The following is an 18141-nucleotide window of genomic DNA, read 5'->3' on the forward strand; positions in this document are numbered from 1 at the left end:
TATGTATGTAGTGAGAGTGCTATCGCTAAACCATATAAACATTAAAAGCCCTAACTCTATTGACAAACGACATGAAATACATTAGACTTGACAGTGGATGTTAGCAATAACAAAAGATTTTGAATTGAAAATTTCGTAACTCACCTTTCCAAGAACAAGATAGATTCCTGCCGAATTTTCGTGGACGAGGACCTGTTTCACCCAACCAGCAACGAAGTATTTATAAGCCTTCAAGCTCTTAAAGTTTTTCAAACTTTCGTGAGAATAGGCTGATTTTGTGTGGACAAGATAGTTGTACATATCAGGGTAGCTAGCAGATGTCAGGCAAATACGGCGGAGACAGCGGGTCGAAAAACATCGATTTAGGCATCAAATGTGGATCTGGCGAATGGATAAACTGAAGCTTTTCCACATAACGCCTTTTATGCAACGCATCAAGTGAGTTTACGGCATCCGAAAGCACCGGGTCTTCCATGAAATGCATTATAAATTGCTCGATCAATTGAGACCATTGATAATACAGACACAAAATGACGGACAATGGGGCGGAACAATACAGCGATCACGTGATTTTGTGACGTCGGTGGGTAGGGTCTATAATATGGATCCAACACAGAAGTTTGTGTAGAATTTATTACATAAAAAAAACCATGGCAACAGTGAACTTTTCAATTCCAATAGTGCCTTATTCAATGCGACCCCTGTAGGTGTCAGTTGGTGACCATGTTCTTAACAAACAAAAAACATTTTCAACACAAAACATATATAATCTGCCAAGTTAAATATAGAAATGAGTCAGTTTTTTATTTCTTTCGATATTTATTTTTAACAAAAATGATATACCAAAACTTGACTTGCTACAAGAAAAAAAAAACAATTCTTGTCGTGAAAACATGACTTTCAATGAATGAAATATTTATTGACATCATCATCGGTATCATTGACAATTACAAATGTGATATGATTTACCCAAAGGAAGGAACCGAAGAAGACAAAGGGAGACGGGGGAAGCATATGCTTATCAGTTTCCCGTCCCCCCATACAGCTAAAGACGCACAATCAACATGGTACAGTTACATACATGACATGGCCACAAACTGTACAATAACACAATCAACAGTCTGGGTTTACAATAACTCGGCGTCCAGTCAAGCAGCTCGCGGTTGTTGACACAGCAGTCTCTTGCACAAAATTAGTGGTCTGACTTTCAGGGCGTGCAAGGTTATGGCTTTGTCATGTCCTTGACATTGTAGCATCTATTTGCTGTGGGAACATTTTGTTGTGGCTATGTGTGTGGCAAAAGTGATTATGTGTTATCGTACATTCCTAAGGTGTAGATGGTGGCAACAATTGGCGCACACAAAGATCACTGTAATAGTTTCATCAGACATGAATATATGAGGAAAATCAAACAACACGTTGTACATATTTTATCCCAAGATTAAAGTCTCCACAACAAAAGACATTCTTAGTATTCGTTTTAAACAGTATCTTTTCCATATACTCAGTAAGCTGGACATTTGAATCAGGAGCTCGGGAGACACAGCCGATAATTATGTTTTTACAATTGGAGATAAGGAGCTCAGTTGTAATACATTCCAAGAGATTGTCAATCATAATTGCAACACCCCCTCCTCCCTTAGATGCCCGATTCATTTGTGCCATGTTATATCCTTGCAAATTAAAGTCAGAGCCTTTGTCATCTTTAGTAGATAATCCTTAATGTGTTTGAAATTCTTGTAGAGAGTCCTGCTGTTGACAAATTTCAGCTTACCGTCCACATCCACAGAGTTGTTATACTGGACCGCTGTGTAGTATGTACAGTTATCCAACATGCTATTGTAGTCAATCTAATCATTTGGGTCAATCTGTTCATCCAGTAGTAATCGAAGTGTGGTTTCAGATGTCATATTAATTTTCGAGTGGGGTCAGCTCCTCAAGACTCTGTATAGCTTTAATCTTCATATCTTGCATCTTGATAAGGATCCTGCAATCTGAGACCCAGGTGTTGGCTATTTTCCCAGCTTTCTTGAGTTGACGTGCTTTTCTTGCAATTTCGGCATTTCGGCGAGTCAAGTTGTCATTCAAAAAAATCTTCGACCCTTACAGGTGGCGGCGCTGGTTAGGCAGGGCAGTCTTGGTCTTGTGGTCTGCCAGCTTCATGAGCACCGTCGCCGGTCCTCTCCCCCCAGATGGGAGCAGAAAACAGCAACGGATGTCCAGCGGTTCCATGTTTATTCCATACTCTTTCAGCTTAGCCATTGCCAGTTGCGCCACTGTATCACCTGGGCTTGGCGTCAGTTGTAATCCCGAAATGATGAGCTCATTTGCACGTCGGCACTGGTCGAGATTGTCAGCCAAAATTTCCAGCCTTTTGATGCCAACATCTCTCTCCTCGATCGCCTGCTTGAGTTTCTCATTTTCAGCACGCATTCACTGGAGCTCTCTGGCGATTTCTTGGTTATGGTTTTGAATCAATCCAGTCAAGAAGACCTCCAATTTCTGTATGGAGGATTTTATCCAAGTCATCATCCAAGTCTCCAGGTTTCAAATTCTTTGGAGCCATACTGAGAGTCGAGCTTGCTGGCCCTGAGTTGGCCCTGTACCCTTTACTTCACTTTCATAGTTCTTTTTTCTTGTTCATTTTTCTTTATTTGGCCCTCATATTCAGTCAATTACGAGTAGTAATAGTAATTGAAATCAAATTATATTTACATTAACCCCCACACAAAAAACTCATTTGTGAGCCAGTATTTTTTCAAATTATTTTTACATTCATGAACAATGTATTCTAAATATCCATATTTATTTAATGACAATATTTATGAATGATTTTCAATTTGGGGTCTGCGGTTTCTAATACTAAATGTGAAAGTGTAGTTTGAAAGGGAGAGTATGATATGAATAATGCCAGTCGGCGAGAGAACCAAGGGAAAGACGTTGATGGCCAAAAAAGATAAAACACAAAATGGCAAAGGCCAAACAAAAATACAATCACAAAAGTACCACAAATACGAACATAACCCCAACCCTAACATAACCTGCATGCAAAATCTGATGAAGCCAGCATGGATGACAGGCAAAACAGTCACTGGCCACTGCTTCTCATGGCAACACACGTGTGTCTCTTTATCCGATCCTTCCGAGCGAATCTTTGACCACAAACTGAGCAGGAAAACGGTTTTTCGCCAGTGTGGGTTCTTGTGTGTTGTTTTAAGATTTGGTTCAAAGAGAATCTTTGGTCACAAACTGAGCAGGAAAAAGGTTTTTCGCCAGTGTGGATTCTTGTGTGTTTTTTCAAGTATTGCTTTTGAGCAAATCTTTGACCACAGACTGAGCAGGAAAAATGTTTTTCTCGAGTGTGGGTTCTTGTGTGTTGTTTTAAGTTTTGCTTCGAAGTGAATCTCTGGTCACAAACTGAACAGGAAAAAGGTTTTTCACCAGTGTGGATTCTTGTGTGTTGTTTTAAGTATTGCTTTCGAGAGAATCTTTGGTCACAAACTGAGCAGGGAAAAGGTTTTTCGCCAGTGTGGGTTCTTATGTGTATTTTCAAGTATTGCTTCTGAGAGAATCCTTGACCACAAACTGAGCAGGAAAAAGGTTTTTCGCCAGTGTGGGTTCTTCTGTGTACTTTCAAATATTGCTTGTAAGTGAATCTTTGATCACAAACTGAGCAGGAAAAGGGTTTTTCGCCAGTATGGGTTCTTGTGTGGTCTTTCAAGTATTGCTTTTGAGTGAATCTTTGACCACAAACTGAGCAGGAAAAAGGTTTTTCGCCAGTGTGGATTCTTGTGTGTTGTTTTAAGTGTTGCTTCTGAGCGAATTTTTGGTCACAAACTGAGCAGGAAAAAGGTTTTTCACCAGTGTGGATCCTCATATGGGCATGACAATTTTGCTTGGTAAGAAAGGTTTTCCAACAATGAGAGCATTTGTAGAGTTTGTCGTCAGTGTGAGATTTCTTCCGACCATCATCATTGCAAGGTGAGTGTGATGCGGTGCCACTTCTGTCTGATGGAGTGATGAAAATGTCTGCCTGCAATCCTTCTGTTGAACTGCTGCTGCAGCCGCTTGGAGGCTCCGCCCCTCTGTCAGCCTCATTTGGACCATCTTCACTCTTCAAGGGCTCACCATTTGACCTAGCGATATGCTCCTCCTCTTCCTCCTCTTTAACGCATGGCAGCTCTTCCTCCTCCTTTTTGATTGGAAGTTGCTTCTGTTGACAGGGCTCTGGTTCCTCCTCCTCTTTGATTTGGGGGAGCTCAACATCCTCTTTGATGCCAGGTGATTCTGGCCCGTGCCACTCAGCAACAAGATATCTTCTCAAACCTGCCAGAACAAGAAAAGTATTGATATATTTTATGGACTACCACCGCGTCTAAAACAAGTACATTGATCCCTTGCGGTTCCGTGGATTCAGTGCATGGTGCGGTTTTAAAAAGTATTTCTCAAAAAAAAAAAAAAAAGCGGTTTAATTTTGAGGCACAAGAGACATTGTTTCGCATAGAGATGAGTCCAAAAATTCTACGCTAAAAACTATCGGCCAAAAATAGCTATAAAGTGCAATTTCGGTTGAAGTGCTTTGAAGACGAATCGTGTGAAGAACCACAGTCCTCTTGTGATGACGTCATTAAAACAGCGTATTATTGAAAACCCCTTTACTGAGACATCCGGTATGGCGGACAAGCGAGCGGTAGCATAAAACAGCAGCTCCCAGGTGGTCTAATCCCCCCTTAAAAAGAAACACCGCGAAGGTTGATTTAAGTGTTTAAAACAGTTTTAAGGGAGGAATAATGAAGAAGAGAAGAGGAAGACCTCATGGGAACGCTGAGGATGATGTTTTATCCTCATGTGAGGGCGACGAACACGCTGCAGAAGCTACCGAGCTAACCCAGACGGCAAGCATGTAGGCTATGAAAATTAGCATAATTGCCGAAATCAAAGAGATTCGCGCCGATGTCAGAAAACAGATCAACGAAGCCACCAGAAAAGTTACGAAAGATCTCGCCGACTTCAGAGAAGAGTTAAACGAGAAACTCTCTACTCTTAACACTGACCTAAAAGACGTGAGTAACAGGGTTGAGGACGCCAAACGGAGAGCTTCGGAAATGGAGGCCCTTGGCGGGGAGTAGAGAGAAGTACTCACCCACACGCTGGAGTAACAACAGCGGTTTCAGGACCGGGTCAACGATTTGGAGGCACGTATGAAGAGGAATAATATCCAAATTCATGGCATGATCGAAGGTTCGGAAAGCGATGACATTATGGAATTCATTGAGTGTTTCATTAAGACTAGAGATGTCGGGTCCGATCACGTCATTTTCAAAGTATCGGAATCGGCAAAAAGATATCGGCCGTGCCTTTTTTTAATATATATATATTTTTTAATTAAATCGTTTTCTAATTGTATTTAACGTTACAGACATAATATGTTACACTCATTCAGAGTCTTTCGTTTAGGCTTAAGGGAGGGTTATCAAATTTATCCCGGGTAATTAATTAAAAAAAAAAAAAAAGTCACGTTAAAATATTTAACGCAATTAATGCATGCGCTGCACGACCCACTCACGCATTGTCGCTCTCAATCTGTAATGACGTTGTTTTACCTATATAGAGAGATAAAAGACAGCGTAAATTGAGTAGAGTGAATTTTGGCAGCCTTTGGAGCCTTTTTTTCATTGGCTAAAGCCTTACAATTCCCCTTTCTACGATTAGAAATATCATGGGAAGCAATGTGGGGAAGCAAGGTAGCAATTGATCTTTTTCTTAACACCTTATGTTAATTCACAACGCAGAGAAGATATATCAATTGGTAGCACTACACACAGTCACGATTCCACTTCCCATCATGGTTCCACTTCCCATCATGCATTGGGGCATGGCTGGAGTATCATTTACTGAAAGCTCAACAAATACACTCGATGGCAATATTTAGTCACAATATACAAAGTCACAAGTCATTCTATCCGTGGATCCCTCTCGCAGAAAGAATGTTAATAATGTAAATGCCATCTTGAGGATTTATTGTCATAATAAACAAATACAGTATTCATGTATTGTATGTTGAATGTATACATTTGTCCGAGTTTTATTCATTTTTTTCTTAATGCATTGCCAAAATGTATATGATCGGGAAAAATTATTGGGAATGATTGGAATTGAATCAGGGGCAAAAAAAAGCAATCTGATCGGGAAATATCGGGATTGGCAGATACTCAAACTAAAACGATCGGGAACAAAAAAACATGATCGGAACAACCCTAATTAAGACCGAACTTGATCTCCCGGACATGCCATTGGGGCTACAGCGATGCCACCGTTCACTTTGCCCAAAACCACCAGAGGAGGCCAACCCGAGATCGGTGATACTTTGCTTTCTGGAGTTCAGGATGGAAGAGCTTGTGCTCCGTTCCGCATGGAACAAAAAAGACATCCGCTACAAAGGAAGGCGCATCTTCTTTGAACAGGACTTTACTGCCGACATACTGGCGAAGAGAAAGGCCTTCACGCCAGTCAGAAAAGCCCGAAGGAAAAGAACATACGCTTCCAGACTCTTCATCCGGCGCGGCTTCGCGTTCACCTCGACACTAAATTCCTCGACACAAAATTGCGGGTAACCTGATAACATTATTCAATGTATACATCCCTCCCCGCAGTGATTAGACTTTTTACAAATATACTCTGGAGTTAATAATGAGAAAAAGTCAAGGTACATTAATATGTGTGGAGATTTTAACATTGTGTTAAACACTTGACACTTCAAACGGCAAAGGTGACCATAAAATGATTAGAAGGAAGATGGCACTCCTCATGGAAGAGATAGGTGTAGTATACGTATGGAGAGAGAATAACCCACGAAAAATGGAATGCACCCACCTCTCCCACCCTCATAACGTATACTCCCGATTGGACTATATTTTTATGTTTAAAAAAGATATAACACTAGTGAAAAGTTGTGAAATTGGAACCTCCACAATTTCAGACCATAACCCAGTTTCTGTTATTGTCTGTCTTAAAAGTGAGAAAAGACTTACTCTCTGGAGAATGAATAATAACATCTTGAATTGCTCAAATAGCAAAGATAAATTAATTGAATCAATTAAAGAATTCCTTGAATTTAATGATAATGATGAGCTCTCCCCTGGTACCTTATGGGATGCACTTAAAGCAGTTATAAGAGGCAAAATTATAGCACTATCTACTTACCAGAAGAAAAATAAAAACTACAAATTAGCAGCCTTAGAGGAAAAATTGTTAAAACTCCAATAAGAGTATTTTTGATCATTGAAAACTGAAACAAAGATTGAAATACAGAACTTGAAAAAGGAAATAGATGATATTAACCCTACAGATGTACAAAAGAAAATTATATTTGCAAAACAGCAACATTACGAAGCTGGTGGAAGGTCTTTGAAATTGCTTTCTTATAAATTACGGAAACAACAAGCAGAGAGGACGATATACAAAATTAGAAATCCTTTAAATAACCAAATAGAATTTGAACAAAACAAAATCAAAGTATGCTTTCAAAATTACTACAGAGATCTGTACTCTCAGCCAAACATAGATAACCATGAACAAATAGATTCCTTTTTGGCACAGTTTGATCTACCAACTTTGACAAATGAACAGAATGTTAAACTCCTCGCAGCAATCACAAAAGAAGAGATTCAATGGGCTATTAAGAGGTTAAAAAATGGAAAAATGGCAGGAGCTGATGGATTTAGTCCCGAATGGTACAAAATAACGGAGATCCACCTGATACCAACTTTGCTTAAAACATTTAACTGGGTGAAGGAAAAAAAGGAAATCCCAAATTCATGGAGGGAAGCAATAATATCAGTATTGCCAAAAAAAGGGAAAGATGTATTAAATTGTAGTAGTTATCGCCCAATAAGTGTTCTAAATACGGATTATAGAATATTTACATCCATTCTTTCGAAACGATTAGAAACACTTTTACCGTCATTGATACACAAAAACCAAACTGGGTTGATAAATCACAGACAAACACAGGATAATATTACGAGAGTTTTAAACATAGTGGAACATGTCTCTTATCAGAAACAAGAAACGCTGATTATTGGAGTGGACGCAGAGAAGGCGTTTGACTCTGTTAGGTGGACCTTTTTATACATGGTATTAGACAAATTTAAATTTCACAAATCTGTAATTGATATAATTTCAGGAATAAACCATATGCTAGAATAAAATTAATGGGGACCTCAGGGAGTCAATCGTATTACACAGGGGAAACAGACAAGGATGTAATCTTTCGGCACTTATTCGGCGTTATTTATTGAACCGTTAGGTCAATGGATGAGGCAAAGAAAAGATATCAAAGGAATTATGATGGCTGGTGAAGAACAAAAACTTGCTTTATACGCTGATGATTTACTATTAACACTAACCCAACTTACACAAACATTACCAATAACAATAAAAGCACTAGAACAATATGGAACCTTTTCTGGTTATAAAATAAATGTAAATAAAACACAGGTATTAACTCTGCACTATTACCCACCCCAAGATATTAACCCTTTAAGGTCTGGGCCTATTTTGTCTGATTTTGCATGCCTTTGAAGTTGCCTTTATATTTCAAAGAAAGAATTGTTTACGATGGCCTGGTTTGGTCCCTTTTTTTGTGACACCTTGAACTTCATGTCCAAATTGTTGTTTCCTTCACTGATCAATTATAAATCATCATTTTGGGCCCAAAAAGACCAAAAATTCCAAAATCGTTTTGTCAAAATTTTTAATATTGATGTCCAATTGACAACCAAACATGCGTAACGAACCGTTTTGAAACTTTGTAATATTTATTCAACATGTTAGGATGAACATTCAACCAAAAAAATTTAGAATAAATAGTCTTATATTTGACAATTCAACATAAACAACAGGTATAGCCATAGGCGTTTTTTGCCTTTATACATGCTCCAGTCAAAACAGGTTATATACAGCAGCCCTAACAGTGAAGAACAGTGAAAAAATATATACCATCTAACACAAAAAGTGTTTAGAGGCCATCTCTTTATGAGTTTAGGTATTGCGGCCAATCGCCTGATGAAAACTATGTACACACAATCAAGCTTCTTGAACACACATTTATATACACAAATTGAGAAGATTGATGTGGGAAAAAAATATATATATAACATTGGGGGGAAAAAAGCATTTTCAAAAATATTTACAATAAACAAGTTAAATTTTTTTCAGTCATGCCACTCCGAAAAGCAGTTTCGTCCTGGAATTAGACACGGCTACATCACACAGCTCACACTTCCATGGGGTGTCGGTCCTCTTTCCACCCTTCCATTTTCATTTCACTTTGCTTTCATTGTCACTATAAATGTACATGAAAATAAGTCAGTATTTATGAAAATAATAAAGTATAAAATAAAAATATATACAGCAATAAATAATAATGGAAATCTATATGTATGACAATAGAAAGAATACCATAGCTGAATATGTGCTACATCCCTAATCTTCATATAGAAAGAAGAACACCACAAATTATAAATTCCTGCCTGGGATACCCACAGTGCACGTACGACTTTGATCTGATATGCACATTTTATTATTATATACACAAACACACACTTATATTGCATCAAAATTAACTTTGTCTTGCAATATCAAAAGAAACTTTCAAAAGAAACGTTTTCAGCATGAAAAAAAAGAGTGAGTTGGTTTACCTCTGCTCGTCGATGGCGTCACCCACGTGTTCAAATCCGTCACTATCTTCACTCGAGGACTCTTCCGAAGAAGACGATGATGACGAATTTGGACCATCCTCTTCCTCAAGTTGATCAGAAGCACAATTGCTTGCGCTAAATTTAGTTTTCCGTTCATTGTCAAAGTCACACAAAGTCGCTGCTCGATCCAGCAGTATCCAACTGGCCGTCGCTCGCCACCTCGCTGCTTCAGAACACTCCTCCTCTCTCTCGTTCGGTTGAACCTCGCACCGCAGTTATATTTATAAAAAAAAATGTAAAAAAACACATTTTGTGCTTCCACTGTGACTTCGAAAGGGTTCGTTTGATTTGTGTTTTTTTCATGGAGCTTCCGTTTTGAAAAAGGACTAGAAATGATGGAAATATAGACATAAACAAATGATCCATGCAGCGTTTTAATGTTTTTTTGAGAGGACAATAAAACTATAAAACTTAAATGACAATATCTCACGTTCTAGTTGGTCGATTGACTTCAAATAATAACGAGAGTAAACCGCAACTTCCGCACTTTAAAACGAGACCAACCAACGGCATGTGGGTGCCGTAATTAAAACGTGAGGGCGCTTCAAAGACGACGTGCGCTGAGGACGCGCCGGCGCGTCCTTCGACTCTCAAGGGTTAAAGAGGAATATAAATGGAATTGGGATGCAGAAATGGTGAAATATTTAGGTATTATACGAGACAGAGACTTCTAAAAAATGTACGAGGTTAATTACGGACCTTTGAATGCCAAATTAAAAGCAGATCTCCTAAGATGGAATGCTGTGCCATTTATGGACCTCAATTCCAGAATCGACTCAATAAAAATGAATGTCCTCCCTCAACTGCTGTATTTATTTCAATGTTTACCGTTTTTAATAGCACAAAAACAATTTATGGAGTGGCACAAAATGATATCAAGGTTTATATGGATGGGCAAAAAGCCTAGGATAAAATACTCTGCGTTACAACTGAAGAAGGGTAAGGGTGGTAGAAACCTTCCTTGTGTACGTGAATATTTTTTTGCTGCCCAATTGAGACCACTTGTTTGTGTGTGCTCCCCGGTTTACACATCAGGTTGGAAAGATCTTGAGGAGAAAACAAGACAAAATATCCCATTGAAAGCTCTATTGTTTGACGCAAAATTACAGCAGGCAAATAGCTTTAAGCAAAAACTTTCCATTACTATGTTTGTAGCATTAAACGGAATTATTAAAATATGCAATTTGGAAAGGGAAACAAAATTTACAGATGGTGCACCTATGACTCAGAATTCACCCCCAATAAATATGATGACAGATTCAAATTCTGGATTTCAAAAGGATAAACAGATTATAAATCATTTACCCACGAGGGGACACCTCAATCATTTGAAGTTTTGAAACAAAGACATGGTTTGGGTTCTGATGACTTTTTCAGGCATTTACAGGTCAGGCACTACATAAATCAAAACATCAAAATTAAATGTTGCTGAAGGTTTTTTTTACAAACATTTATAACTCTAACGAAATCACCTCACCCAACAAGAATACTTTCTAAATTATACAACAGTGTACTGGTGAGTAAAGGGAGGAACACACACTATGTGAAGGAGAAATGGGAAAAAGAAGGGAGGATTATTATTACAGAAGAAGAATGGACTGATACATGTAAAACACAATGGATTACTACTAGGTCAAACATCTGGTGGGAATTTTGTTGGAAGAACACGATGTGGTTTTTTGTTACACCGGTCCAGAAAAACTATCAAGGGACGGGAGATGCATGTTGGAGATGCAGCAGCAGAAGAGCAAACCATTTCCATATATTCTGGGAATGCGTTGTTATACAAAAATACTGGTTGGACATTCATTATCTTCTACGAAAGATTTTTAATTTTGACATCCCCATGTCCTTTGTTACCATGTACTTATGTAAAATAAATGTACAACAAATTAGATGTAATGAAAAGAAACTCATCCACATTCTATTGGCTGCAAGCAAAGCAAGGACTGGATTGACGAGAGATTCGAGAGATTTTCATTATGGAGAGGATCTCCTACGCACTAAAATTACAACTGGACATGTTTTACTTGATGTGGACAGAATGGACAGAATACGTTAAGCCTGTACGAAATGATTTTGGTTAATATCTGCTTATACATAACAATTTCTTTCATGTAAAAAATATGGCGAAGTAATAGGTTCCCTGCTCCTCGGTTTTTGTTTTTACTTTTTTTGTGTGTGTGTGTGTGTGTGTGTGAAATTTTGTTTGTAAAAAAAAAAAAAAAAAAAAGAAGAAAACAAAAAAAAAAAAATTGGTATGTTGAACAAATTTTCAATAAAAAACAATAAATGTGGAAAAAAATGTATTGCAAGCATCATTGAAGCAAAAAGATTCATACATTCATTCGTGTTGGTATATATGCCAGATATGAACAAGACTGCACCTTGCACCCAGGACTTGTTAGTCTTTTACTGAATTTGGCCTGTTGGCAAAACGGTAACAGATAAGGCCAACTGTGCAGCTCTCTCAGCAGAAGGGATATGGGAAAAGTTTTAATCAAATTAAGCAAAATCAATAATTTTGTATGTCCAAAAACAATTGGATCAAGCAAGCACGAGCCATGACTTTGATCCCATAGAAATATGACAAAAGAAGTTCCCTCTCACTATTGCAGCAGTGGGGGAGGGATGAGGGAGAAAACAGAATAATAGCGTCCTTCACTCACTTATGAGTCTACAACGAGCGGCCAACGAAGAGCCTGTTGCAAGAGGGGGAGGGACCAAGCAATGTCACATCCCGTTCAGTTATATTGCTAAGCAGTCTTTGGTGATTTGTTCGGCAACATAACTTCCCGTTCACTAACCGAACGATTCATTTGGTGGGGGTGAGATGAGAGGGGCGAACGATTCGTCGAACGATTCGTTTGAACGAGTCTTTTTCCTGAACGAACTGGAATGGATTAGTTCCCTCAAGTGAACTGTTTATCCAGTCACTAGTGTAGCGACGAGATGGTGACGCGCATTTGCAGACAAATGTCGACGTGGCGAGCTCCGTGAGTATCTTTAGACAACGATTTCCTGACCAATGTATCAATACTCGTTGAATCGCCATTTCGTGAGATCATCATTATCGTGAGTTTTACATTGTAAATCGTATCGTTTAATGAGGTAGCAAGACGTTCCCACCCCTATTCATAATTTGAATTATTTTTCAAAAAAGAATAATAAAGAAAAAATGCTTGTATTTATTAAAGGCTTCATTGAGTCACTGACAACAGCCTCTCACTTGAATGAATTGCCACAGACTGGTGGGATACAAATTAAACGATGGTTGGCAAATTTGAAGCCTTCGATCGTAGAGCTACCGAGCCCTCTCTTGCTAGGTCTAAGCTACAAACCTAACCAAACCCATACCAGTAACTTTGTTTTCTTCGATGAGGGAAAACGTTGGAGTGTTTCACCTCCTGCAGTCATCATGTAGCACAGCTGACACACTGAGCAACAACCGGAGTGGGAGGGGAGGGGTGAGCCCTACCTGCAGCTGCGAGGAATTTTTCCCTGCATTTTTGGGATACAAAGAATAGCTAATAATGGAGGAACGGTATGACGGAAAGTCTTAGAGATTTTGGAACCATAACGATTTCATACCGCGTTATGCCTTTAAACCAGTACCCGGCACATGTTTACATACCGCAATTATTTGTAAACCATGGAGGCAAACAGTACGAACAAGACATTTCTGTGCCTCGTTTTACACATGGGAGCGTTTGTAAACCTTACCCTTGAATACTTTCTGAGTACAAAATGCTCAATTGCTGGAAGATAGGCTACACAACGACAAAGACTGCAACAAATTTATGTTGGGCGGCAGTTTGGAATAACGTCTGTCTGGTGGGACATGGACCGCAGACAGTTTCAGCCCCCAATGAAATGCATAATGATGACAATGGCTTCTCGGTACATTACCTCAAGAAGCCTCAATACATACGGCAGAGATGAAGACTTTGGCATCATCCGAGAACGGCCACCTGATTACTACAGATGGGTAGTCCTTACTCCTGCTAGCTATGAAATTACAAAAAGGGGGGACTTCCTCTTCAAGATGTAGTTGCTGATTTTGTTCCTCTGATTAAAAAAAAAAAGAATACTTCCCCTGCTCCAAAATTACCTAATTATCTCACCGTTGTTGATTTTAATTTTCTGTTGCAAAATGTAACTTGAAGTGTTTGTTATTTAATATGTACCAGTAAGGATGTCCAAAACTTCTTTTTAAAATGAGAAACTCAATTTTTAGTTCACATGATTTCACCTACCTTTAGGGTGTCAAAATTTCCCTCCAGCTCAGAAAAAATATATCCTGTATTTAAAATTTTCCAATGATGAATTAAACATTCATGTTGACATTTTTTAAATATGGTTGAATTGGGAGTTTCAGAACGGAACCTCAGTGAACCTGAGTGTTTTCTGCCATGTGTTTGTCTTTCACACAATCATGTTATTCTGTTTCATAAGTTTACACCAGTGTTGCACCTTAAACACGCGCTGATGTGCCGATGTCAAAATGATTCAGTCATATTTCGTAAAACAACAAGGATTGGACACACTATCTCATAAAGACTAAACGGATTGAACGAATGCCACCAAATGACAGGCTTCTTCTGACAGAGCCCGGCACTCCCCTCAAGCTGAGTAATGTGATACTCACAGAACAGGGAGTGTGATGTGAAATTGTTACTCTCTGATGGTCGAGCGATGAGGTTGTCTGCTTGAGATCCTTCTTTTGAACTGCTGTTGCTGCCATTCTGAGGCTCCGTCCCTCTGCTGGCCTCCTTCACACCGCCATCTTCACCCTTCAAGGGCTCATCAGTCCACTTGGGGATGTCCACCACCACCACTTTAACATATGGAGGGTCCTCCTCCTCTTTTTTGAGGGGTTGAGGTTGCTGCTGCTCCTCAATGTGGGGGTTCACCACTCTAATGAAATACTCCTCCTGCTCCTCTTTAATGTGGACGAATTCTTCCTCCACCTTCTTGATGTATGGCAACTCTTCCTCCATTCAAAGAGACTCCTGGCGTTCAGGACGATGTGCTTGACTGACATCTGCAAGACCAAGACCACAATCACATATGGGCCAAATTTTATGTCTTCATTTGCCATTATAGGTCCCCCCAAAAATTTACTGCTTCAGAAGTAATACTCTGAGACCATTTTGTATTAATTCGTATCTTGTTGTCATCCACTACGACCCAATGCAATAGAGCCGTCCCGACTTGTTGAAGTTGTTGACATAATCGATGAAGTAAATGCGTTGGCGAGCACAATATCTCGTCGACGGTTAAAGGCGAGTAAAAATAAATAAAATACATGCATGGAAAGTTAAGAATGTCAGACGCTTGGATTGCAAGCGAGGAAAGCGGCACAAAGCCAAAAGAGCAGACCACAGTGGCCAAAGCATGGACTTAATTCAACGGATAAAAGGAGGGTGTCACTGTGTGTCACTGGGTGTGCAGTCTCTCGCAAGTCCATGGATGGGCAATACGGCCTTAAAAAAAAAAAAACTACGGGAATCAAGTTGTACTATTGCTACGAGGAAAAAAAGTCATTATTACACAGGGGTAATGCAGCTGTAAACTGCTACACACTTTACCTTAGCTGGGAGCTATGACGAAGCAATTGATTATACATCATCCAATTGATAGTCATTTGATGTAGATGAGTCACAATATTAAGGATTTCCTTATTTGTAAAACTGATTCTAAAACCACAAGATGCCTTCAATATTGTTGATTTTAACTGAGGCTGCATCACGCTACATAAAGTATGTAGCTGCTTATTCAGCTACGTAATAATACGACTTATTCTCATTGTAAGAGTACGAGAAAAAACATTGAACTGCGACTACTAGAATAAACGTCAAATTAATAGTTTGAGACTAAAAGTCATATAATTACATCGGGCTAATGTAGCTAAAGAAATAAGAATAATCAATGGGAGGATTTATACTAATACTTCGTCGTAGCTCCAAGTTAAAATAAATGTATGTACTGGAAAGTGTGTAGATGCTCACAGCAACTACCCCTACGTAATAATGCGACTTTTTTCTCATAGCGATAGTACGACTTTAATGTCATAGTCCTCATTTTATTTATTTGGCACTAATACTCAGTCATAGCGTCCGATCAACGTGAATCATTAAGTGTTTTTCACGTACTTCACTCCAGTGACGCATGACATTTATTTCTTTACTCTGCTGGTGCTGACACTAATGCTTAAGACAATATAGAAATACCACTAAAAGAAAATGTTAGAATTGTTTTGATTCCTGTTTGAATATTGAAGTCACTCACAGTGTGCTGAATCTGTTTGTTTGCTAGTGATTTTTAGTCACTCATTTCTGGTTTTGGGGCATTTATGGGTCACTTCGTTAAGATTTTGGGCCATGTATGGGTCACTTCCGGTTTATTTTGAGTTTCAAGACAGGAGCAAAAATTCTCTCAAAAGGAATAGGCAGTGACTCAAACTCAACAGAAACTTGTAAATGCCTTAAAATGAACAAAAAGGGACCTGTAAGCACCTCAACAATATATCAATTCTTGGCAGGAGCATATCGATAACCTTTTGGGATACAAAGTCTCACAATATATCACCACTTCGATATTTTGTCACACCCCTAATTCACATGCAAGAAATTAATCATGATTCTAGCTTCAGCGTTCTAGTGAATTTTGACCATTATTTTTCATCGTTGTACAATTTGTTTGTTTGGTTTTTCAGATATTTGCTCCAGTGTTATATGTTCCGTGACTAAATTTAGCCATTAGTTCGTGTTAAAATTTTGTGTATTTTTCCAATTAAGCAACATTGTTTTGTTTTTTTAGCGATCGTTAAAGTCGCCAGTAGCAGACGGGCCTGATTACATGAAATATTCACATATTAAGATCACCGAGCAGAGCAAGATTAGGAGACAATGGAATTCCGCAGTTCAAAATGGATGAGAGTTCCTTCATTACCCGCAGCCGGACCTGTTGTACAGTTTCACACTGCCAAATAGCAGGCAATTATGAATCTGGACTAGTATTCTCCCGACAGTTTGGACCAAGAGCGTAGGTTTGCATAGGGACGGTAGGGACAGAATACTTCCAACTTTTCAACAAAAAGTGTACATGCAGTTATGTGTTTATACGTCCCTACCAATGTTGTAACCAAACCCACGCCCTTGGTTTGGACATTTATTGGATTGGGAAAAGCCCATTTTGTACGCATCAAATTGAGTTTTATGCTTTATGCAGTATTTTAAATAGGATAAATTGCCGATTGCTCTTCATAGTCATTGTAAATGTATTGTTACAGATTTGTGTCCCAGCAAGTATTATAGAATGTGACTGCTAGGTCTTTACTTCATTTTTCGATTGGTAAATATGTAGAATTGCTACATGAGAATAATTTAAGAGCTTTACATCACATTTAAATTAGTAAGAGACGATCAAAAACAGTAAAGATAGAAAACAACAAATGGGGTGCTGCGTGACGGCACTAATCAGACATTTTGTGTCTTTAAAAATTCGAATTGTAATGTATCGTATTTGCGAGTCAAAAGTTAACTTACCTGACATTTGGGGACTTGATGTCTGCTTGCTCGGCGACGTGTTTATCCCAGGCGCGTTGTTTCTCTTTGTTAGCTGCTAAACTAGGCTAGGCTAACAAAGCAGGCCTCGAAGTTTCAACGTGCACCCAAACGACTCGAAGCAGAAGCTGGATTGAACGGATTCTTGTCCAAAAATATCTGACAACTTTCAGTCGATTACATAGCGCCGTGGATAGTCTCAAAACCACTACTTTTCCAAAGCAATCGGACGGCTCTTCCAGCCACTCACATCCTCTACGTCATGACGCGCACGTACACGATCAGCTTGCTTTTTTTGTGTGTGTGCGTGTGTACTTTTCATTGTCCAATATAGACCCTACTCACGTGACGTCACAGCCACGCCCCCGCGCCATGTTGTCCGGATACTAGTCATGTTAATACATTAGCGCTTCGTAAATTCCTCCTATTATGGCGTGTTTTTCTGCTCGTTAACATTAATAATCAAAATGGTGAAGTCGTGTGTTGCAAAAACAGAGAAGATAGACGGAGAGACTTGAATTTTTACCGTATTCCGAGAGACCCGAAGAGGAGACCGAGATTGACTGCTGCAATTCGACGAGAAAACTGGGCTCCAAACGACTACCACAGATTATGTAGTAGTCATTTTATATCTGGTAAAATGCATTTAATATATATTTAGAGGGTTTTGGGCTGAGAACCACAATTAAGATCATTGCTAGGCTAATCGCCGACAACATACACTCAGACGTTGTGAATGAACTACCTGAAAATATATAATTATAAGGGGATAATCAGACAGTTGTCATACAATTAATTTACAATTTCACTAT

At 38.9% G+C, this 18141-nt stretch overlaps 1 protein-coding gene across 1 annotated transcript; it reads right to left on the reverse strand.

The window, feature by feature from the left end:
* Positions 1-709: 709 nt before the first annotated feature.
* Positions 710-17606, reverse strand: LOC130928064 (gastrula zinc finger protein XlCGF57.1-like). Its single transcript, XM_057854281.1, has 3 exons — positions 17312-17606; positions 14410-14805; positions 710-4326 (listed from the first exon to the last, which is right to left on the reverse strand). The coding sequence occupies exons 2-3, from the start codon at positions 14759-14761 to the stop codon at positions 3089-3091; spliced, it is 1590 nt and encodes a 529-aa protein (XP_057710264.1). The 5' UTR covers positions 14762-14805; positions 17312-17606; the 3' UTR covers positions 710-3088.
* Positions 17607-18141: the final 535 nt, after the last annotated feature.

This window comes from Corythoichthys intestinalis, chromosome 13 (assembly GCF_030265065.1).
Source record: "Corythoichthys intestinalis isolate RoL2023-P3 chromosome 13, ASM3026506v1, whole genome shotgun sequence".
Classification (NCBI taxonomy): Eukaryota; Metazoa; Chordata; class Actinopteri; order Syngnathiformes; family Syngnathidae; genus Corythoichthys; species Corythoichthys intestinalis.

Coding starts and splice junctions, on each gene's coding strand:
- LOC130928064 (XM_057854281.1), bottom strand. CDS start 14,761: ATGGAGGAAGAGTTGCCATACATCAAGAAGGTGGAGGAAGAATTCGTC. Junction 4,327..14,409: donor CACATCACACTCCCTGTTCT/GTGAGTATCACA, acceptor TTGTTCTGGCAG/GTTTGAGAAGATATCTTGTT.